Below are 24,663 nucleotides of genomic sequence, written 5' to 3'. Positions count from 1 at the left end.
CAAATAGGTTTTATATCAAGAATGCACAACTGATTTAACATTAGATATTCAATGTAATTTATCACATAAACAGAGTAAAGAATAAAATCGTGCAATCATTTTAATAGATACAGAAAATGCCTTGGTAAAATTCACCGTTTGTGGTTTAAAAAAAAATTTTTTTTAGGCTAAAATAGAAGAGACCTTCAAAACACTAGTGGAGGGGGAGTATCTAAAAAAACCTACAGCAAACATCATAATAAGTAGTAAAACAATGCAAATTTTCTTTAAGGTTAGAAGTAGAAGAAAGACATTCTCCATTCTCACTTATATTCAATATTTTAATTATATCATAATCAGTGCAGTAAGAGAAGACAAATAAATAATTGGCATAAGAATTGAGAGAAACAAACAAGATTATCATTATTCTCAGCTAACATGATTATATTTTATATTTCAGAGACAGGGTTTTGTTCTGTTGCTCAGGCTTGAATGCAGTGGTGCAATCATAACCCACTGCAGCCTGGAACTGCTGTGCTCAAAGGATTCTCCTGTCTCAGGCTCCCAGGGAGCTACGAATGTAGGAGCACAGCACCTGCACAGCTAATTTTTATTTTTTATGGAAACTCATTTTATAGTTTATTTTTATAGAAACAGTTCTATTTTTAGTTCTTATTTTTTACGTAGGAAATCCAACAAAGTCTGTACATAGGCTACTAAAATTAGTAAGAGATTTAAGAAATTTGCCAAACAAAAGAGTAATAAATAGATATAATGCTTTTTATATGCTAGCCACAAACAGAAAATGGAATTTTAAGAGAAAATGGACATGTATCTATTGTTGATAGGCCATTTATATACATTATTAACTCAATGTTGAAAACTATGTTAATTCTTCACATGTGGTTTTACAGATTCAATACAAGCCCAGTTAAATAACAAGGAGTTATGTGTAATGTGACAAGCTAATTCTAAAATTTATATAGAAATGCGGCCAGGAGTGGTGGCTCACGCCTATAATCCCAGCACTTTTGGAGGCTGAGGCGGGCGGATCACTTGAGGTCAGGAGTTCCAGATCATCCTGGCCAACATAGTGAAACCCCGTCTCTACTAAAAACACAAAAATTAGCCAGGCCTAGTGACAGGCACCTGTAATCCTAGCTACTCAAGAGGCTGAGGCGGAGAATCACTTGAACCCGAGAGGCGGAGCTTGCAGTGAGCCGAGAACCCACCACTGCACTTCAGCCTGGGTGATAGAGCCAGACTCGGTCTCAAAATAATAAGTAATACAATAAAATAAAATATAATAAAATAAAATAAAAAATAAAATAGTATATGGAAATGCAAAAGACCATGCACAGCCAACACGCTTTTTTTTGTGCACGTGCTTTATTTTATTTGTATAAATTTAACGGGTACAAGTGCAATTTTGTTACTGGATATATTGCCTAGTGGTAAAGTCAGCTTTCAGTGTATCCATCACCCAAATAATGTACATTGTACTCATTAAGTATTTTCTTATCATCCTCCCTATTTCCATTCTCCATTCCCACTCTTTTGAGTCTCCGTGTCTAGCATTCCATATTCTGTGTCCATGTGTACACATTATTTAGCTCCCACTTATAAGTGAGAACACACGGTATTTCTGTTTCTGAGATGTTTCACGTAAGATAATGGTCTTCAGTGCCACCAATGTTGCTGCAAAATACATGAATTTTTATGGCTGAATAATATTTCATGGTGTATATTTACAACTTTTTTTATCCAATCATTGAGTGATGGATACTTAGGTTGATTCCGTATCTTTGCTATTGTGAAGAGTGCTGTGATAAACATATGGATGCAGGTATCTTTTTAATGTAAGGATATTTTGGGGGGATGGGGTAGATACCCAGTAGTGGGGTTGCTAGATCAAATGGTAGTTCTATTCTTTGTTCTTTAAGAAATCTCAACATCATTTTCCATAGAGGTTGTACTAATTTACATTCCTACCAACAGTGGAAAAGCATTCCCATTTCTCTGAATCTGCTCCAACATGTGTTATTTTTTCTCTTTTTAGTAATAGCGATTTTGACTGGTGTAACAAGACATTTTGTTGTGCTTTTAATTTGCATTTTTCATATGCTTGTTGGCCATTCATATGTCTTCTTTTAAAAAATATCCATTCATGTCCTTTGAGCACTTTAGTCTACTGTTGGATGCATAGTTTGCAAATATTTTCCTCCATTCTGCATATTGTCTGTTAAGTATGCTGATTGGGATTTTTGTTTTGTTTTGTTTGTTTGTTTGTTTGCTCTGAAGAAGCTTTTTAGCTTAAGTCCCATTTGTCTATTTTTTTTTTTTTTGGCTTATGCTTTTGAGGTCTTAGTCATGAATTATTTGCCTAGACTAGTGTCCAGAAGAATTTTCCCTATGTTTTCTTTCAGTATTTTATAGTTTCAGGACTTACATTTTAGTTTGTAATCCATGTTAGTTGATTTTTGTATGTGGTGGGAGATAGGGGTCTAATTTCCTTCTTCTCCAGATGGCAATCCAATTTTTCCAAAACTATTTATTGAAAATGGTGTCCTTTCTCCAGTGTGTTTTTGTTGACATCATAAAAGAGCAGTTGGCTATAAGTATGTGGCTTCATTTCCGGGTTCCCTTTTCTGTTCTGTTGATCTGTGTGTCTATTTTTACACCAGCACCATGCTGTTTTGGTTATTGTAGCCTTGTTGTATAATTTAAAGTCAGATAATGTGACACCTCTGCCTTTGTTCTTTTTGCTTAAGATTACTTTGGCAGTTCAGGCTCTTTCTTGGTTCCATATTAATTTCAGAATTTCTTTTCTAATTCTGTGAAAAAGGACATTGGTATTTTGATAGGGATTGCATTAAATATGTAGATTGCTTTGGGCAGTATGGTCATTTTAATATTAATTCTTCTGATCTATGAGTGTTAGATGAGTTTCTATTTGTGTCATCTACAATTTCATCAGTGTTTCATAGTTTTTCTTACAGCAATTTTTCACCATTTTGGCTAAATATATTTGAAGATTTTTTTTCTTTTTAGCTATTGTTAATGGCACTGCCTTCCTAATTTGGTTCTCAGCTTGATCATTATTGATGTGCAGAAAGACTACTTGTTTTTGTGTGTTGATTTTGTATTCTGGAAACTTTGCTGAATTCATTTGTCAAATCTGTGGAAGCATTAGCATTTTCTATATACAACATCTCAGCAAATGAGGATAATTTGACTTCCTCTTTTCCAATTTGGATGGTTTTTTGCTTTGTTTCTTTCTCTTGCCTTATTTCTTTGGCTAGGACTCCCAGTACTATGTTGAAAAGGAGTGGTGAAAGTGAACATCCTTGTCTTCTTCCAGTTTTTAGAGGGAAAGTTTTCAACTTTTCCCCACTCAGTATGATGTCGGCTGTGGGTTTTTCATAGATGGCCTTTATTATTTTGAGGTATATTCCTTCTATGCTTAGTTGGTTGAGGGTTTTTATAATAGAGGGATGCTGAATTTTAATAAATGCTTTTCCTGCATCTATTAGGATAATCAAATGGGTTTTAGCCTTAATTCTGTTTTTTGTAATGTATCACATTTATTGATTTGAAAATGGTGAACCATCCTTGCATCCCTGGTGTAAAACCCACATGGTGTATTTTCTTTTTGATGTGCTGTTTGATTTGGTTTGCAAGTATTTTGTTGAGGATTTTTGCATCTATGTTCATCAGAAATATTAGTCTGTAGTTTTCTTTTTTGTGGTGTCCTTGTCTGGTTCTGGTATCCGGTAAAATTGCCCTTGTAGATGGAGTTAGGAAGAATTTCCTGTTCGTTAATTTTTTAGAACAGAAAGGTTGGTATTAGTTTTTCTTTGTATATCAGGTAGAATTTAGCTGTGAATGCATCTGGTCTTAGGCTTTTTTTATCATTGGGAGAGTTTTTATTAGTAATTTAATCTCGCTACTTGTTATTGCACTGTTCAGGATTTGTTTCTCTTCCTGGTTCAATCATGGAAGGTTTTATGTATCCATACATTGATCAATTTCCTCTAGGTTTCCTAGGTGTTGTGCATAGAGATGCTCATAGTAGTCTCTGATGTTCTTTTGTGTTCTATAGTATCAGTTGTAATGTATTTTTTTATTTCTAAATTTTTTAAATTTGGATCTTCTTTCCTCTTTTCTTGGTTAGTTTAGCTAGCAATTTATCAATTTTGTTTATCTTTTCAAAAAACCAACATTTTGTTTCAGTGATTCTTTGTATTTTTTGCCTCAATTTTATTTAGTTCTGCTCTAATCACTGTTATTTATTTTTTTCTGCTAACTTGGGATTTGGTTTGTTCTTGTTTTTCTAGTTTCTTGAGATGTGATGTTAGGTTGTTAATTTGTAATCTTTCCACTTTTTTGATGTAGCCATTTAATGCTTTAAAATTACCTTTTAGCACTGATTTTGTTGTATCTCAGAGGTTTGAGTATGTTGTGTTTGCATTTTCATTCGTTTAAAAAAATTTTAATTTCTGTCTTAATGTTATCATCGACCCAAAAATTGTTCAAGAGCATGACGTCTAATTTCTATGTATTTGCATGTTTTCCAAAAGTCCTCTTGGTACTGATTTCTAGTTTGATTATACCTAGTACGAAAAGATACTTGGTACGATTTTGATTTTTTAAACCGTATTAAGCCTCGTTTTATGGCTTAACATATGGTCTGTCTTGGAGAATGTTCTATGTGTGGATGAGAAGAATATATAATATGAAGTTGTTGGAAAGAATGTTCTGTGTCTGGTTGGGTCAATTTGATCCAAAGTTAAATTTAAGCCCAATGTTTCTTTGTTGGTTTTATGTCTCAATATTATGTCTAGTGCTGTGAGTGGGGTGTTAAAGCCTCCCAGTATTCGTTTATTGCTGTCTATCCCTTTGTTTGGGTCTAGTAATATTTGTCTTATGTATTTGGGTGTTCCAGTTTGGAGTATAAATATATTTAGGATTGCTATGTCCTCTTAATGAATTGATTTTTTTATCATTAGACAATGACCTTATCTTTTTGCTGTCTTTGATTTAAAGTCTTTTATCTGCTATAAGTATAGCTACTCTTACATGCTTTTGATTTCCATTTGCAAGGAATATCTTTTTCTGCCTTTTTATTTTCAGTCCGTGGGTGTTTTCCAGGTCTGGTGAGTTTCTTATAAGCAGAATAAAGTTGGACGATACTTCTTAAATTTATTCTGCCATTCCATTTCTTTTAAGTAGAGCATTTACTGCATTTATGTTCAAGGTTAATGTTGATATGTGAGGATTTGTTCCTGTCTATTGTTAATTATTATCTGATTGTTTCATAAATTCTTTGTTTCTTTCTTTTCCTGTTTGTTGTTTGGGTCTGGTGGAATTCTGTTATGTTCCCATTTGATTCCTTTCACTTTCTATTTTGTGTTTTATAAGACCTGTGAGATTTATACTTTTATGGGTTTTTATGTTGGCTAATATTGACCTTTCACTTCCATGTTTAAGACTGTTTTAAGCATTTCTTGTAGGACAAGTCTATTAGTGATAAATTCTGTCATCATTTGCTTACCTAGGAAAGACTTTATGTCTCCTTCATTTATGGAGGTTTTTCTAGCTTAACTGAGACACAAAGAAGAAGAACAAGATGGAAGCACTTGCTCAAACAACTCTCAATTTAATGAGTGTATAATCATCACAAATTAGATAAATATACCAATAGAAGAGAACAGAATTCCTGTGACAGAGACAGTATGCAGAGCAGTAGAAAAAGAATTGTCTTTAATAAGTTATATTATGAAAATTTGATATCTATATGTAACAAAAAGAATTTGATTCCAACATTACATTATACACAAAATAAAAATCAACTTAGGTTGCAGATATTTTTATTCTTCTACTTCACGGTCATAAAAATATTCCTTTTTAATTATCTCCTGGAAACTTTATGGTTCCCCTTTTCTAGCTATAGAACTGTCTTCAACCTTCTGTGCTGCTATAACAAAATATTTTAGACTGGGTAATGTATAAATAATAGACATTTATTTCTCATAGTTTTGGATGGTGAGAAGTCCAAGATCAAAGTGCCAGCAAATGTGTTGTCTGGTAAGGGTTAACTCTCTGCTTCTAAGATGGAGCCTTGTTTCTGCATCTTTCAGAGGGCTCAGACACTGTGTCCTTGTATGATGATAGTATAAAATGGCAAGAGGACCCAGCTAGTTTATAAGAGCACTAATACCATTCATGAGGACAGGAACCTTGCCACCTAATCATCTCTCAAAGGCCCCACTTTCTATTATCATCATCGTGGTGATTAAATTTCAATGTAGGGATTTTGGACAGACACATACATTCAAACCATAGCAAATGCCAATATACAAATAGTGAAAGGTATCTTCTTGACCTTAGGATAGGGAAAGATTTTTTAAAAACACACTCACCCATGTGTGTACACGAACTAACCCAAAATAAAAATAAACAAAAAGTAAATTTGATAAATTATAATTTATTAAAATAAATAAATCCTGTTTTCAAAAACATTTTTAAGAGAGTAAAGTGAAGAAAACATTTGCAACAAATGCAAATGCAAAAGACTTGCATGGATAATATATAAATAATTGTAAACCAAAGGAAGAAAACAGAAAATGAGATAGAAAGATGGGCAAAATACTTCAATGTTGCATTTCATAAAATAATTTATACAATTGGCCCATAAACAAAAGAAAAGCTGCTCAATTTAATCTGAAATCAGTGAAATGTTAATTAAAATTATAGTGAAACATGTCACACACCCACCAGATAAAAACAATCGAAAGCCCAAGCATATCAAATGTTGGCAAAGATGTGGAACAACAGGAACTGTCATGTGTACCTGGTAAGAGTGTATTTGACACAAACCCTTGGATTTAAAGTCTTTTATCTGCTATAAGTATAGCTACTTATATAGTGTGGCACTATGAAGTCAAGTGAAAGAACCCCTTTCTATATATTGTAACACAGCTATTCCAGTTCTAGTGTTCACTCTGAAGAAATGTATGTAAACAGAGTAATTCAAGTCCATTAACAGTAGCATGAATAAACAAATTTTGGTATATTCATGCAATTGGACACTATAGAACAATGAAAAGTAACAAGTTAAATTTATTCACAGCACATCTTATGTAATGCTAGATAAAAATGTAAAACACAAAGAATACTTACATCATGACTCCATTTACATAGAGTTTGAAAACAGGAGAAAAGCTAGAATATATTAAGATTCACATATAAATCTTGAATCTTTCAGAAAGAGGGTTTAGAATGGTGATTACAATAGACATCAAAATAACGGTTACTTCTAGTGCAGAGTATGATCAAGAAAAGAACACCAAAGAAGCTTTGGATGCCTAAAATTTAAATTTTGTACGTTAGTGGTGGTTACATTAATGCATCTTTTTAATTTATTCCTTCATTTGTTATGTACTTTCAGTATATGTTGTACTTTACAGTTATGCAGACCTATATGGGAAAAGCATTCTAGACAAAATCTTCCTTACTAACCTGCCTTCTAGGACTTAGAAAAGGTCTTATTCACTGCAATTGTCCTGCATTATCTGAACTATTCATCTCCTCCATTTTATTCAATCATCACCACTTCCATAGTTGTCTTTTCTTAGGGAAAACTATTTATCTATCACTGTCCATCTATCTATCTATCTATCCATCTATCTATCTATCCATCTATCTATCTTTCTATCTACCTTCCACCCTCTTATTGAATATCACCTTTTAGATGATCTCCAAAAGCAAAAATTCAAAACAATTCAATCACTTCTCCCTAAACCTACCTTTATATGCTCTTGGTTAATAAAGAACCTGATCTAAGCAGAGCCAATCAGATTCTTTCCCTGGGATATTTATGAATTAGGACTAAGACAGGAAGATTAGATCTTTTAGATGGGTGGGTGTCAAGGGTGGTAAAATTTAGATATGCTCAGTAACTATGTATCCTGTCTTAGAGGAAGCCAGTCTGCAGGACAAGAGAGCTAAGCTAACATAAAGAGAAAAGAAGGCAGGGCACTGTGGTTCACACCTGTAATCCCAGAACTTTGGGAGGTCAAGGCGGGCAGATCACCTGAGGTCAAGTGTTCCAGACTGGCCTGGCCAACATGGTGAAACCCCGTCTCTACTAAATACAAAAATTAGCCGGGCATGGTGGTGCACACCTGTAGCCCCAGCTATTTGGAAAGCTGAGGCAGGAGAATCGCTTGAACCCAGCAAGCAGAGGTTGCAGTGAGCTGAGATTGCCCCCCTGCACTCCAGACTGGATGACAGAGTGAGACTCCGTCTCAAAAAAAAAGAGAGAGAAAAGAAGCCATAACAGATAGCAAAATAGAATCCTACAACAGTCAAGTCCTATAGTCTAGCTGTCTGTAAGATCCAGCTTCTTCCTTTCCCTTTACAGAGATCTTTGAGTGATCTTTCTACTCAAGCTAATTTAACTTGCATTTTTAAATAACAAATAAAACTCTACTTAGAGGATCTAGTTAACCTGGTCTAATGTACACTCTTTAAGGTATATGGCAATGACCAAGAGATATCTGCATTGACAATAAATTACTATAATGTACCTATATAACAATGATTGTTTTATAATTTATACACAGTTCTGATACATCCACCAAATTAACATTGAATGTTTTAGATTGAAAAACTACATATAATGCTTGGACCTATTCAATTAAGTACGTAATATTTAAAATACATGTTTCAGTTTGATTACAGGACCTAAATAATGTTAATTCACTTAAGATAATCTATCTAAAAATTTCCTAAGGTTGTTTGCCTTTATATTAATTTCAACCATTTTATCAAAAGCAGGAAATAGAGGTTTCCTTTCTTAGTACATATATTTTAATGAGTAAATAAAATATATACATCACTGCAACATTTTAAAAGTTCAATAAAGCAAAATATGAATAGTAAATATGAACAAAGTAAAATATGAATAGTAGTAGGTCAGATTTAAAAAGAAATTAAAAAAATAACATCTCTTTAAGAAATAAAAAATAGACTTCAGAATGCATTCCCATTCACATCACATCATCTTATGCAGATCTATATGCTATCTAGTATTTACTTAAAATGAACAATCTCCATGGCAACCAGTGGATCAAATTACACATGAGCTGAGTGTGAAGTGTGGATGTTTGTATTTCTTACACTAAAATTGATTATATAATAACTACAATCAATAATGGAATTTTATTGTTTTATCCTAAATATATGTGGAATGATAGAGTATTAAACATGCATTTTCCAGACTACAGTTGATAATGTCAATGTTATTTTTTCATATATTTCTTTTCCTCTTCTAGCCTGACACTTTAGTTTGGTAATTTTAAAATGAAGATTAACAAAAATAAAGCCAATGAGATTTTCTTCAGTTGGGTGTGTGAGGCAGAATAATGGCTCCAAAAGAAGCCCACACACTACTCTCTGGAACCTGTAAAGATGTTTTATCTTACCTGGCCAAAGAGACCTTGCAGATGTGACAAAGTCTGTACATCTTAATGTACAGACATTAAGATAGAGAAATTATCCCAGATTATTTGGGTGGGCACAATGGAATTACAATCGTGTGTTTCTCAGCAATTGGAGTACATGCTGACAAATGTGTCATTACACAATTTCATCATTGTGCTAACATCACAGCATGTACTTACACAAACTTAGATGGCATAGCCCACTACACAACTAGGCCATTTGGTAAAGCCTATTGCTCCTAGGTTACAAATCTGAACAGCATGTTGCTGTACTGAATTCTGTAGGCAGTTGTAACACAGTGGTAAGTATTTGTGTATCTAAACATATCTCAACATAGAAAAGGTGCAGTAAAAGTATGGTATTATAATCTTATGGGACCACTGGCATATATATGTGGTCTGTCATTGACTGTAATGTTATGTGGCAATAACTGTACATGAGTCCTTAAAAGCAGAAATCCTTTCCCAGCTGAGGTCAGAAGGAGAGATGATGATAGAAGTCTCTAAGATGCTACATTGCTGGATTTGAAGGTGGAGGAAGGGGACACAAGCAAAGGAATTCAAGTGGCCTTTAGAAGCCAGATGATATAAGAAAATTGATTCTCCCTTAGATTCTCCATAAAGAAACAAAGTCCTACTAGCACCTTGATTTTAGCCCAGTGAGTCTTGTGTCAGACTTCTGATCAACAGAACTGAAATATAACAAAGTAGTATTGGTTAAGTCACTGAGTTTGTGGTACATTGTACAAATCTGTTCTTACATTGCTATGAAGAACTACCTGAGACAGGATAATTTATAAAAAATAGAGGTTTAATTGACTCACAGTTCCACAGGCTATACAGGAAGCATGACTGGGAGGCTTCAGGAGACTCAGAATCATGGTGGAAGGTGACAGGGAAGCAAGCACCTCTTACATGGCCAGAGAAGGAGGAAGAGGAGAGAGAAGCGGGGTCTACACACTTTTAAACAACCAGGATCTCATGAGAACTCATTCACGATCACAAGAACAGCAGGAGGAATGTCTGCCCCCATGATCCAATCACCTCCTACCAGGCCCCTCCTCCAACACTGGGGATCACAATTCTACATGAGATTTGGATGAAGACACTGAGCCAAACCATATCATAGGTTTTATAGCAGCAATAGGAAACATATAACCTAGGTATGACATTGGTGTGACTTCATAAAGAATGACAGGAACCAATTAAAGGAAAGGAAAAGAAGAGCCCCACACTGCCTCAGCCCTATTGCAAAAAACGTAACTTGACATATCTGAGTAAAGCACACAACCCTTCAAAGCAGTGGTGGGCCCAGCCAAAGTATTAGCAAGTTACCATCAGCACTCAAGACTCTAGGAGTACTCCAAGAGATTCCTGAGACTTTATGTCCCCTGCCAAACTCTGTTAATACCACATTAGTCTTCCTTCAACTCATAAGCTACACTGAATTATAATTCAGTGTGAAAACAAGCCCAAGCATGCATATATTTCTCAAAGAGCCTACTCAGTCAAACAGAACAGTTATTTTTCCTAAGATGGTTTGTGGGTGTATATATATATTTACATATATTTTTAATAACAGAAAAAACTTTTCCTCGAAATAACAATTTTTTTTTTTCTTTTCTGAAGGATCTTTCTTCTCGACTAGCTGTTAGGAAAGGGAAAGGAGGAAAGATTAAACAGTTTCACATCATTATTACGTTTAAGTATAAAACGGCTTTTAAGTAAAGACATTTTATTTTCTAAAATTAAGCAGAAAATGGGTGTTTAACAGATTTTATGAATAATATCTGACAGAACTCTCTGCTTTCTCAGAACATTATAAGCAAAATTTGCATTCTGGAACGTCACTTTAAAAAGAAGAAAACAGGTGCCAGTATAACAAACCATGCTCTAAAAACTGATGAAATTGAATCTTTTAAACAAATAATAACATATTTATTGATCCAAAGTTTTTTACATTTACAACAAAGGAAATCCTAATTGGTTTTCTTTATTGATTTTTAACACTTTGTAGCTACATACTAACTTAACTCAACAATTTTCAACATGTAGACCCATAAGCGTCCCTGAGATCCTTTCAATAGGTCCATGAGGTCCTCTCGTTTCAATAACATTTCTATGTGAGGCAAGATTTTCTTCATATACTTCAGTCTAAACAAAATGTCCCAAAAGATTGAATGTAGAAGCAGATATGTTAACTAGTTCTTCAGTTTTGACAGACATTAAAAAAATTACAAAAATGTAAAATGATGCCACTCTTCTCATTCATTATTTTAACCTTAGAAATATAGTTACTTTCTTAAAGATGGTATTTATTTCAGTATTTAGTAGTTTATTAATTTTATTTTTAAGTGGATTAACACATATGTACGTTTCAAACTTTTCAGTGTTGATTTCTAATATCTATTGATATGATCCACGTACATGAAAAAACTGAAGTCCTCAAAATTTTGAAGAGTTCAAAGGGTTCCTGAGCACAAGAAGCTTGAAAACCACTGTTTAACCTCAGTAGTCCTCCTAAATCTCTGAGGAGATGTGGAACGAGGTCAAAGGTCAGGGGAGGTGGCCATGAGTGCTGAATAACGTTTATTCTATGATACATCAGCATGTAAAGGTGTGCAAGATGATCCATTGTATGGTAAGATGAAAATAATAAAATTTCAGTAATGTATATTTTATATCATCCTTTATTTAATTTCTATATTAATGTAGTTTTATAACATACATAATAAATTTAGAAATAAGAGTTAAACGTATTGAAGGAAGTCAAAAATATTTTACTCCTAGGTCTCATAATTTTGAAACTTGGAGACTACTGATTTTAGAAACTAGATTGCTTTGTCTACAGTGGATAAAGTGCTGACCAAAAAGCTTTTGAAAAGCTTTTTTAGTGTGAGGACTCTGATATTACACACACACACACACACACACACCCCAGACAAACATAAACTATTTAATGAAGCAAACAAAAATCCAAACAGATATCTATCAAAGAAGAGAGATTTTGTATAAAATGTCAAATGTGTTGCTCTCCATTTTATATTATTGTAGGAAATGTCCCATGTGGAAGGGCCATTTCTTCGTGACGACTTCCTGATAACCAGAGTTCCATCAGCTAACTTTCCTTATTTTCCATATTAGCCTGGGATAATTCAATGTTATATCTACTTACTCCATTTTGGGAAAAGTGAGACTGTTAGTTTTTACTGTATTAACATACAAATTTCAAAGGAAATTGAGAAGTAATTTCTAAACAGGTAACGTCTTTCACAGAAATTGAAGTAAATGCTTATAAGTTTTAACAATGGCATATTTACTTCTTCTTTACTTTTATAATCTGGCCTTAATCTATATTATCTTTGTACCTCCCAGTACCCCACAGCACACATCCTCTGATCCCATCTAGTTCTCTATGCTTATATACTTAATACCCTTTAAACATTTATAGACTTTGGCCGTTCTCTCAAGAAATTAGAAACTGGTATGAAGAAAAAACATTGTCACAAGTAACAAGTATGAAAAGAAGATAATGATAAAGGTCCCAAGACACATGCAAAGAATGCACTTGTGATCGAGACTGACAGTTACCCACACAATATTAATGCTTCTCTTCCTTTTAATACCAGACCCCAGTTGTATGATAGCCTGCAAAGTTCTCAACCATCTTTGTAGCTAGGTATGGCTTTGTTATTTGCTATCAAGTTCACTTGCTGCTGATGTCGCCATGTGATGCTCTGGTTAAGGAAATAAAAGCCAAAGCTGTTGGGCTGAATTCCTTGGAAAGCTCTTTATAGAAGCACATCCCTTTTGTTCTTTCCTTCCTATCTCCTGCTGTCTGAAGCTTGAACAAGGTGGTTAGAGCATCAGCAAACCACCTTGGATAGTGAAATAATCTAAAATGAAATCCAGGAAGCAGCAGAAAAATAAAAGGGGCCTAAGTCCTTTATGATTGTGGAGTCCATATACATATCTTAGAATATTAGGAAGGGGAGGCAAGGAGAAGCAATTCTGTCATAAAAAGTTGAACCTGATCCTAAACAATATGATACTCTTGGAATTTTTTTTAAAAAGAGGAAAAAAAGGAATACTTCCATTAGGTGTTTTTAGTAGCATTTGAGCTAAACCTAGAAGATAAAACAGGATTTTATCATCTGGTCATACTACAGAAATTCATTAAGGAGAAGATTCCAAAAAGGAAATTATATACACAGTATATGAAATTTATTGGAAAAGAGCATGGCCACTTCTTCCTGAGCCTCTGCACACACCCACTCAATTAAAAGATTATGAACCTTCATATATAAATCTCCCCTATCTAAGGCCTGGTTCAAATCCAGCTTTGGAGTCTGCCCACTTTAGTATGCTTGCTAGTAACTACTGCAGGACAAAAGGCCCACTCACTCATAGGCAATCCTACATCATTTGTTATTCCAAGATTTTTATGTCTTGTCTCACAATATAGATGATGGGCTTTCTGATGTCAGAGAGTGATCTTTAAATTCCTAATTATGTTTATAGTTTTTACACATCTTACAAACTTAATCATAAAAAATGTGTAATTTTTAATTCTCTCCCAAGTGTCTTTAGAGTGGTCTGGCCTGATTTGCTGAGCATTTAGGTAGAAAATGTATAAATATATAAATGTCAATTCTATAGTATCTGATAGCTTACAAAGGGTTTTATGTCCATCACTTTACATAGTTTAAAACAAGTTTGTGAATTAGACATCACTCATGCAATTTTTATGCAATAAAATATGAGCTAGGCTTAAGGCTCACTAGGGGAGTAGCACTAAGCCTCTAAATTATTACAATACCATGGAGAAGTACTAATATAGAAGCCAGGATAAGGCTCCAGAAGGCTTAACTGACTGAGAACATTGAGCAGCTTTCTGATGGGGAGGGCCTAAGAGCTCCAAAGAGCGAGTGATAAGTGAATGGAGTTGTAAAGAAAAAAAAGTATCTGAAAGTCAGAAAGAAAGGGCATTGCAGACAGACCAAACAGCATGTGTACAGCACATAGACCTAAGACAGCATGGCCCATTTGAGGAATAACAAATAATTTGGTGTAACTGAAGGAGTTATACCAAACTCTGGAGTTAGCTAGAGGCCAGAAAACAAAAGACATTGTACACTAGCTACAGCATTTCTCTTTTACCTCGCAAGCAAAGAAGAGTGCTTAAAAAGAATTTTAAGCAAGAGACCTCAGATTTACAATCTGGAAAGATAATTCTAAATGCAGTGTCACAAATTATCAAGAAAAAATTATATGCGGTGTCACAAATTATCAAGAAAAAAATTATAAGAATGTATAAGATACATAGCAGAGCAAAGTAGTGCTGAGTTTCCAACCACAGAGACACATAATTCTGAACCTGTTTTGTATTTTTAAAAATGCACTTAGGTGTTAGCAATACAATTAAATACAGAAACATAAATAAAATTTTTCAGGATTTTGAAACAACTGTCTTCTTGCCCCTCAGAAAAGAAAGAAGAGACTACAATTCACAAAATGCCAGGATCTGTTGACAAGTCACATATATTTCCTAATTTTTATTTTTGTTACTATTGTCCTATTTATTTGTCCTTATGCTCCTCCATTAAAATTGAGAGTTAACTGTTTACTATTTACACATTGACCAAAAAAGTTTATATTTTTCTTTCTCAATTGCTCTTTTCTTATTTCTTCCATAAAGAATGTAAAAATTGCACTTGTATCCATTTTAAATGCCATGAGCAATATTTTAGGCAGAAGCAATATTAATCAAATGTGAAAAAGTATTTCACTATTTTTTAATCCAGAAGAATTTTAATGTATTTTATTACCTTCACTCATAAAAACAGCTAAATATACCGTGAGAATTTACTCAGGACTGGATAAAATGAATTAACTGTCTAAATAAGACAGAAGACAAGGTAGAGATTAGGTATTTCCTTTGCCAACAACTGTTTCTAAGCTAACATGCTAATGTACTTTTTGGAAAAATGCCAAAGATGATACTATAGATCTTTGTTTTTTCTTTCTCTCTGCTCATATGTTTCTAAAAATATTATACTATGAATATATAGACTAAGTCTCTTTTTCCCTCATAAGAAAAGGGATAGATCAGTCATACAGTGTGACACTGTAGGTATGTTAGGAACCTGAGGATGAATTTCAGCTCTACTCTTAGCTGGTTGTGACCTTGGGCAAGATGCTGTACCACAAAAGGCCTGTTTCTTCAACAGCAAAATGAGAATAATAGTAAATACCACACAGGATTATATTAAGGATGAAAGAATATATTGTGTTTACCAGTGCCTGGCATAGAGTACGTGTTCAATACATAGAACTTTACTGTTATTAATATTTCTATTAATATGTTTAGAAATTATTTGCCTGGTGGGGTATGAGGCCATCCCTGTTAGGGTGAAATTTCTGTCAATTAATTATTTCATTTGTCAAAATTATTTTTTAAGGAGGTGCGATGTCATAGTAGTTAAGATATCTGCTTTTCTAAAATCTCATCCCTGGCTTTTATACAGATTTGTAACTTTAAGCTTCAAATTTAGTTTAAGGTGGCCTTAGATTGCAACTACCCACAGATGTATAAGCAAATTGTCTCACAAAAAGAGATGTCTAGACTTTAAACTTTGGGTAATATCCAAAAATGATTTTTCAAGGGCAATGAAAATCAAAGATAAGCAAACATGAGAAAAGAAAAAGAAAAAATTATGAATAAAAAAGACTACTGCATGTATTGACATTATCACAGATTACAAAATGGCTATGTTACTGTGAAGAAACAGATACAAGCTCAAAAATACCAGGAGCATATGGAAAGCTAGAAAAAGTGACATAAATTTAAAAAACAATCAAATATAGTTTGAAGAAATAAAAATTACAATAAAATATAATGAAATAAAACGAATCAAATACAAAATATTATAAAATTCAATACAATAAAGTATACAAAATAAAATTAAAAAATTCTCAGTGGACATATTTGGCAGCAAACCAGGCATAGTATTAAAGTAGCAAAAAATAGTAAACTGGAAGGCCAATCTGAAGAAAATATCCACAGTGCTACAAATTGAGATAAAAACCATGGTAAACATAGAAGAGAAGGTAAGAGACAAGAAGGGTGTAGGAAAAAGTCCCAGGAGGATGTGACAGTGTTTCTAATATTTTACATATCTAATCACAAGGCCTCAAAAAAAAGGCAAATATTGACAGTACCAAAAAGGGGGGCAAATTTATAGTTAGAGTGGAAGGTTGTAGCATATCTCTCTTGGTTGGCAAAATAAATAGAAAAAAATAAGTAAGGTACAGAAGATTTAAAAATATGATTAACAAACTTGATGTATGGACATTACACTGCAATTGCAGAATGATATTTTTTCAAACACACATGGGACACTTAGAAAATTTACTGTATATTGTGCCATAAAGTACATGTCAACAAATATCAAGGGATTGAAATCACGCAGAAAATAGGAAAGGGGCACAAGGAAGCTTCTGGAGTTTAAGCATTATTTTGTAGCTTACTCTAGATGGTAGTAACATGAAATTTTTATGATAATTTGTTGTTATATAGCTACATTTTATGCACATTTTTGTATATAATTTGTGTTTCACAATATTTTTAGAATAAATATGAACCACACAACTAAGCCCTCTGATTACAACGATTTAATGTAAAAAGTCAAACCTAGAAAATTTCCCATATCTTCAGAACTTACATAACATATTTTTAAATATCAAGTGGGTGAAAGAAATATTATAAAAGTAATTACAAAATATTTTGAATGGTATAATAACACATGCTATAAAGCAAAATATATATAATAAATTTAAAGAAGCATGTAAAATAATATTAGCATGAAATGCATGTATTAGAAAAGAGAAATGTTGTAAGTATACTAAGCGCCTATCTAAAGTAGTTAGAAAAATAATCACAAAATAAAGCCAAAGAAACGTGGAGTAAGAAAATGGAGACAAATGCAGAGATTAATAAAATGTTCAAGACTGTAAAATAGAGAAGACCAACAGAGCCAAGGTTGTGTGTTCAAAATGACAAATCCTGTGGTAAGATTGATCAAGGATACAGAAAGTGATGGAAACAGGAAGCGAGGGAAAGAGAATTTGGGGGATGAACAGGAAAAATCACTGCAGATGCTGCAGACATAAAACAGACAAAAAGAGATATTACAAATAAATTTATATATAAATTCCTAGAAGAGTATGTCTCTAACAAAATTTGACTCAAAAAGAAGTGGAAAACCCAAATAAACCTTTAAAAAATTGAATCAGGTGTTAAAAAATTCTCCTGTGAGGAAAACTACAGGCCCAGATAGCTTTATGAATGTTTACCAAGCAATCGATATAGAAAAATTCTATATTGCTTTGGAGTGAATTTTGCACACACACACACACACACACCCAGCAACACCACTACTACAAATTCCTCTGTTGAAGCCCTAGCCCCAAGTGTGATGGTATTTGGAGATTGGATCTTTGAGAAGTACAGTATTAGGCTTAGATGAGATCATGAAAGTAGGGTCCTCATGGTGGTATTATATACTAAAGATTATGATGAGTTTGCTCACCAGAGTCTGTGCTCCCTCTCTTACTGCCTTGCTCTTATGCTTGTGCCTACTCTCTCTCTACCCCGCCCCCGCCCCTGTTCTCTCCGCATATGTGAGGACACAGAGAGAAAGTGGCTCCCATCTGCCAGTTTGGAAGAGAGCCTTCACCAGAACCCAACAATACGGGCACCCTAATTTAGGATTTCCCGCTTTGAGAATTCCAAGAAAATAAATTTCTGTTGCTTAAACCACCCAGTCTATGGTATTTTGTTACAGAAGCTAAAACAGTTGAAGACAAATTTATATACATTCTTTCAGAAAATAAACATGTTATACTTCTCAAGTCATTTTAAAATAAACTTGATACTAAATATGAAAGACAGCATGTGGACGGAAAATTAAAAGCTAGTTTCACAGTCTCACTCAGAATATAAAAGTTTGAAAAAGTTAACAAATCATATATAAAGAACATAATATATTATGACCACCTTGATTTTATCTCAAAACTAAATGTAGGCTTAACATTTCAAAAAATCAATTAATGTAATTCACTGCAACATCAACAGAAAAAAGGAAATAAACATAATATCAACTTACTGTAAATAGAGAAAGCACTGATAAAATTTAAAATTCATTGATGATAAACATTTGCACCATGCTGGAAACAGAAATGAGCTTTCTTAACCTGACGAGGGTTATCTTACAAAAAACATCTATAGCAAACATTGTATTAAATGGTAAAACTTTGAAAGCTTTCCCTTTGAAATGAGGAAAAAGGTAAAAATACCTATGGTCAAAACATCTATTAAATAATAGAAAACAGTGAAGAAATGAGGAAATCAGTTTAATAATTCCTATGTTACTATAATTATATAAACGTTTTAGGGTGCATAGGAAAATATTTCAGTATCCTTATAAAGGTAAGACATAGTTCAAAATGCAATTTTAGGAGCTGGATACACTATTTACAGAAAAATATTTAGTTTTCTTTTGCCATTCAAGCTGAAGTAAAATCTGAAAAGTATGTGCTGAATCTCTGAAAGAACCAAATATAAATATTTATTGATACAAATAGTTGCTGAGTACTACACTCTATGAGGCTGCTAGATTCTAGGAATACAGACAGGCAAAGAATAGACTCTGTCCTTGAGAACTTTACAGTCTATTGGACAAAACAGGCAAGTAAAATAATAACAATAATAATACTAAATTTTGAAAGAAGGGAGTTATTGGATCATTGATAATAAGTCAAGGGGTCGTGGAGGGAAAATATGCCTATTAAGGACCTGTTTCTTAAAGATCTATCTCTTTAATTTTGACAGATTAAATATGAGAGATAGAGATAGGAAATTTCCCATACTCTTATCATGTGAAGATATTATTTTATCCATGAAACATTCAAGATCTCATTAACTGTAAGGCAATTCTATTTTATATATAAGAAAACCTAAGCTCAGAGAATTTATTATGCTATGAAGCACAAGTCAAAAGCTAATAAATGCTTAACAAGAGTTAAGTGCAAGTCTAACACCGAAGTTTATGCACATATGCACATTCATGTAAATGAAACGGCATAGCTAGCAGCTCAAAAATTTTTATCCTACTAAGGCTAGATGACAATTGGCAGAAAGTTGTATATGTACATATATACATGTATGTATATATATGAGATAATGTAATAATTATTAACAATAATAATTTCACAAGCAAGAACACTTGAGGAAAAATTACATGAGGGAATATTTACAATGAAAACATATATGCAACTTCCATTTCTGTTAGTGGCAGCGTAATTTAGACATACTTTTCCACTGAAGATAACTAAAAAAAAAAATCAGATGAAATATTTTTATTTCATATATTTTCTTTTAAAGTTTTAAATATAAGAAGCAACGACCATTCCAAGATTCAGAGATGTTAGTATGGCCCTTGGATTCTCTTCACCCTATATTTGCCAAACCTGAAGAGGTAGGTAGTAAATTGAGCAGTTCTTTTTGTGAACACTCAGGACTACAGACAAAAGTTAAAATCCAGAACTAATGAAGGATGATGTATTAGGACTTTTTTTTGTATTGCTGTAAAGAAATATCCGAGACTGGATAACTTATAAAGAAAGAGGTTTAATTAGCTCATGGTTCTGCAGGGTGTACAGGAAGCGTGATGCTGGCATCTGCTTCTCGTGAGGCCTCAGGACACTTACGATTATGGTGGAAGGTGAAGAGGGAGCAGGCACATCACATGGCAAGAGCAGAGGCAGAGAGAGAGTGGAGAGATGTCACACACTTTTAAACAACCAGGTCTCACAAGAACTCACTCACCATCATGAGGACAGTACCAAGCTATTCATGAGCGACCCACGCTCATGATCCAAACTTCTCCCACAAGGCCCCACCTACAAAATTGGGAATTACATTTCAACATGAGATTTGGAAGGGACAAATATCCTAACCATATCATCAGTATACTCGGATAAACTAATGCCCACTAAGCTTCTACTGAAGAGTTGCATTCTAGGAGTTACTTTGCACCTGAAGTGAGCCACTTTTGCAATTAACTGATGCCTGGCTCCAAGTCATTTCTGCATCTCAGAATATATGAAGCTCTGAATTTGGGTTGAGATGGTCATGGATTGCCAGCATTCCCATGTGCCAGGAAAAAGTAAAGAAAATCCTTTTTAAAAGAACATATCAACCACAAACTTTTGCCACAAATAGTTTTTCAAATGCAGTGACCAACATAAAATAGAAGATTGCAAGACACGGGTAAAGACATAAAACTGATATAACTACAACTCTTGTCATTTCTAAAACCGGAAGGCTCAATGGAAAAAAAAGACCACAAAAGTAAATCATAAGTTTTACTGGTAATTGGATTTATACTGAAAAATTTAATTATTATTGGCAAAAAAAAATGCACAAAGCATATTATCCCAGTCCTCCAGACAGAATACCTAATAGCTTTAAATAGTAAGCATAATAATGTAAGTTTCTTGGTTATATATCACCACTAAAGAGTCCTGAAATATGTTATTATCATTATATTTCTATCATAAAACAGTCTCTGTCTCCAAGTAAAATAATGTTTCAGTTAAAAATGTACAGTTTTCCAAATGAAGTATGAAGATTTCCCTTACATCCCAAAGAAACTACAAAGAAATCAAAGTTTACATAAGCATTCCATATATGGATGTAATCAGTGGATACATGATAAAAGTTTTAGAGAACTCTATTCTTCCACTCACTTTATGAGATAAAATAGATACTTAGCATGGAATTTCTTTGTGATGAAGATTTTGTGATTAATATTATATCCAACTTTTGCTAAATAATAATGGAAACTTATTTTGTCTTTTATTATAAGTAACTTCACTTATCTTTGATCTATAGAAATAGCATATTGAAGCCAATATAATATGAAGTGAAATCATTCATAAGTTTCCATGGTACACTATTTTTTAAACAAAAAGAAAAAGCAAGAGGAAAATCCTGGATAGTTTATTTTCTAAGTGACTAAGAAATAAAAGCTACCCATTAGTCAGACAAGAGAATGACCCAAAGAATTTCATCTTCTGTTAATTCAGGTTAATTAACCTTGTGTTATTTCAGCTCATTCAAATTACATGTCAATTAATCAACTGAGTTTTTACAAATCATTGATTTCTTTTGCTAGTTAACTAACAAATGCCAGTCTGAAGAATCACTGATTTATAGAGTCCTTAAGTCCTTAAATTTCTATATCATTCCAACCACATTACAATTAACTTTCTTTTTTATTTTTATTATTATTTTTAAGATGCAGTCTCACTCTGTCACCAGGCTGGAGTGCAATGGTGTGATCTCAGCTCACTGCAACCTCTGCTTCCCGGGTTCAAGCGATTCTCTTGCCTCTGCCTCCCACGTAGTTGGGATTACCATCGCATGCCACCATGCCCGGATGATTTTTGTATTACTAGTGGAGACGGGATTTCGCCATGTTGGCCAAGCTGGTCTCGAACTCCTGACTTCAAGTGATCCACCCTCCTTGGCCTCCCAAAGTGCTGGGATTATAGGTGAGCCACCACGACCAGCCAACGATTAACTTTCTTTCAACTCAAAGATCTCTTATTTATAAACACCTGTTGTTTCAATCCCAGTATCAAAGCCTCTATGTTGTCCTATTTTCATTCAAAGCACGTTGTCAATCTTTTCATCAAGGACACACTATAAATGGTAAACCTATTTAGAAGGAAGTGACTATGGTATAAATGGAAAAAGGTACATTATCAAAACAGAAATAATTAGTAAAAACTCTTAGTGAAAAAAATTTGGAGAAGTTTTGTCAACAAAACATGAGAAATTTTTTATACAGCCCAGAAATACCAAAGCATAAATTACTCAATATTGTTATTACTTCATGAGTAACTATTTACCTAAAATTGATTATTTTCATGCTGAAGTAGAATTTCTCTCCAAAGAAGTTGACATAAAACAAGATAATATTTAAATTTACAGAATACTAAGTGTTTTTATTTTTCCCGAAAAATTATATGGTACTTATTTTGCCTAGCAAAGTTAGGGACAGAATTCAAGACATTTTTTATTACTTTTTCATCTTTTAGATTTGGGGGTGAATGTGTGAGTTTGTTACCCGGGTATATTGTGTGATGCTGAGGTTTGGGATACAAATGATCCTGTCACTCAGGTACTGGGAATAGAACCCAACAGTTTTTCAACCCTTGCCTCCCTCCCTCCTTTCCCCTCACAGTAGTCCCCAGTGTCTATTATTGCCCTCTTTGTGTTCATGAGTACCCGATGTTTAGCCCCTATTTACAGGTGAGAACATACAGTATTTGGTTTTATGTTACTGTGTCAATTTGCTTAGGATAATGGCCTCTAGCGGCATTCATGTTGCTGCTTTAAAAGACATGATTTTCACAATACTTTCATTTATCTATTTATTTATTTATTTAGAGACGGAGTTTCACTCTTGTCTCACAGGCTAGAGTGCAATGGCGGGATCTCGGCTCTCTGCAACCTCTGCCTCCTGGATTCAAATGATTCTCCTGCCTCAGCCTCCCAAGTAACTGGGATTACAGGTGCTCACCACTATGCCTGGCTAATTTTTTCATATTTTTTAGTAGAGATGGAATTTCACCATGTTGGTCAGGCTGGTCTCGAACTCCTGACCTCAGGTGATTTACCCGCCTTGGCCTCCCAAATTGCTGGGATTACAGGCGTGAGCCACCACACCTGGCATTCACAATACTTTCATAATTTGCATTATAGAAGTGAATTCCATTCATGTTGAATGATACTGTTGTGTTGCATTGTAGGTTTCATTTATTCATAATGTAAAATTCTTTAAGAATGTTTTTTAAATTATCATTCTACTTTCTACTGTTTTATGCATTCCAGTTTTTTTCTACAAAATAATGTGTTTAATCTTGAAGCCTGTAGAACTATGATAGCTGAAAGATTCTGAGCTCAAAACTAGAGAAATCCACTACAACTTCCATTTGCCGCAAGTTGTAAATACATTGTTGGAATTTGTTACTAGCACCTCTGTTATTAAAACCAGACTTTTATCAGGACCAACTGGTGGAAAACCAGCTCTATTTCTAACTTTATTAGCACATTCTAGCTTCCTTCAGAAGCAGAAATTTAACACATTAACAACCTAAAATATTTACCATTTTGCTTATCAAAAATAAATTCCCAAGAGTTAACAAATTTGAAAATGAAATATAGGACTTTGCTTTGGATAGGACTTTCACTGGGGACATTGCAGCAATTAAAAGAATAATGTATCAATGTTATTTTAGGAAATAGTATACAACAGTAAAATAAATTTTTCAGAACTAAAGCAAAACAAAGAAAAAACATGGTTGTAGTCTTACTTCTGTAAAATATTACCTATGTTTAAATGGTTACCTGAACAAATATCAAAGCAGCAATCTTTGCAATTCAGTTTGACTTTTGTATAATTATGGGGGAGATTTATTTTTTTAAACCCTACAGAAGTTACACAAATAAAATAGCATGCCTAATCAACATTCCCATGGAAATAAGGATTGAGTACAGCAAATGATCAACAGTACCTTAATTATGGTGAAATTTCCTTTTCTTTAATAATGAAAACAAAGCATGTATTGTTACATTTAAGAAGAGTTTGTTTTACAATATTAAAATAGATAGAGGTTTTCAGAGTTTTTGTACATATACTCATTGTACAAAATTCAAAAAAAGAGTATGGCAAAAAATATTAACATTAAACATTACTTGTAATTCTGCTACCAAGGAAGATTTACTCAACATGTTGGGAAACATAATTCCTAACATCTTGCATTACATACATATGTAATTTTTAATGGGTTTAATCTAAATGCTATATTTTAATCAACATAGTTCATTCAAAAACATTTCATAGCAAACTTTTCTTGTCAATAAATATAAAAATACAATATTTTTCATAATCGGAGTTTTCTATTATATGAATATACCATAATTTATTTGACTAATTCACAGATATTTTGGTTGACTGGTATTATGATGTTGCTATTCCAGTATTTAAGTCATCTTTGAACACATTTCCAGTGATTTCCTGAGAATAAATTTTAACAATTAAATTTG

The 24,663-nt window shown here is 33.4% G+C and overlaps 1 protein-coding gene across 2 annotated transcripts in view; it reads left to right on the top strand.

Moving 5' to 3' along the window:
• The window catches only part of LOC134732879 (putative uncharacterized protein encoded by LINC00269), a 70,424-nt gene extending 48,055 nt beyond the window's left edge, over positions 1-22,369 (top strand). Inside the window, exons 4-5 of one of the 2 annotated variants that reach the window (XM_063620224.1) lie at positions 11,876-12,126; positions 21,848-22,369. In XM_063620224.1, the coding sequence (XP_063476294.1) occupies positions 11,876-11,881 (6 nt within the window). In that variant the 3' untranslated portion in view covers positions 11,882-12,126; positions 21,848-22,369. The remainder of the gene's footprint in view (positions 1-11,875; positions 12,127-21,847) is intronic. The other variant, XM_063620223.1, reaches the window with a different exon arrangement.
• Positions 22,370-24,663: the final 2,294 nt, after the last annotated feature.

Source organism: Symphalangus syndactylus, chromosome 17, assembly GCF_028878055.3.
Source record: "Symphalangus syndactylus isolate Jambi chromosome 17, NHGRI_mSymSyn1-v2.1_pri, whole genome shotgun sequence".
In the NCBI taxonomy this organism is placed as follows: Eukaryota; Metazoa; Chordata; class Mammalia; order Primates; family Hylobatidae; genus Symphalangus; species Symphalangus syndactylus.
Note: the sequence above shows the minus strand (reverse complement) of the source record. Positions and strands in the feature narration are given on the sequence as shown.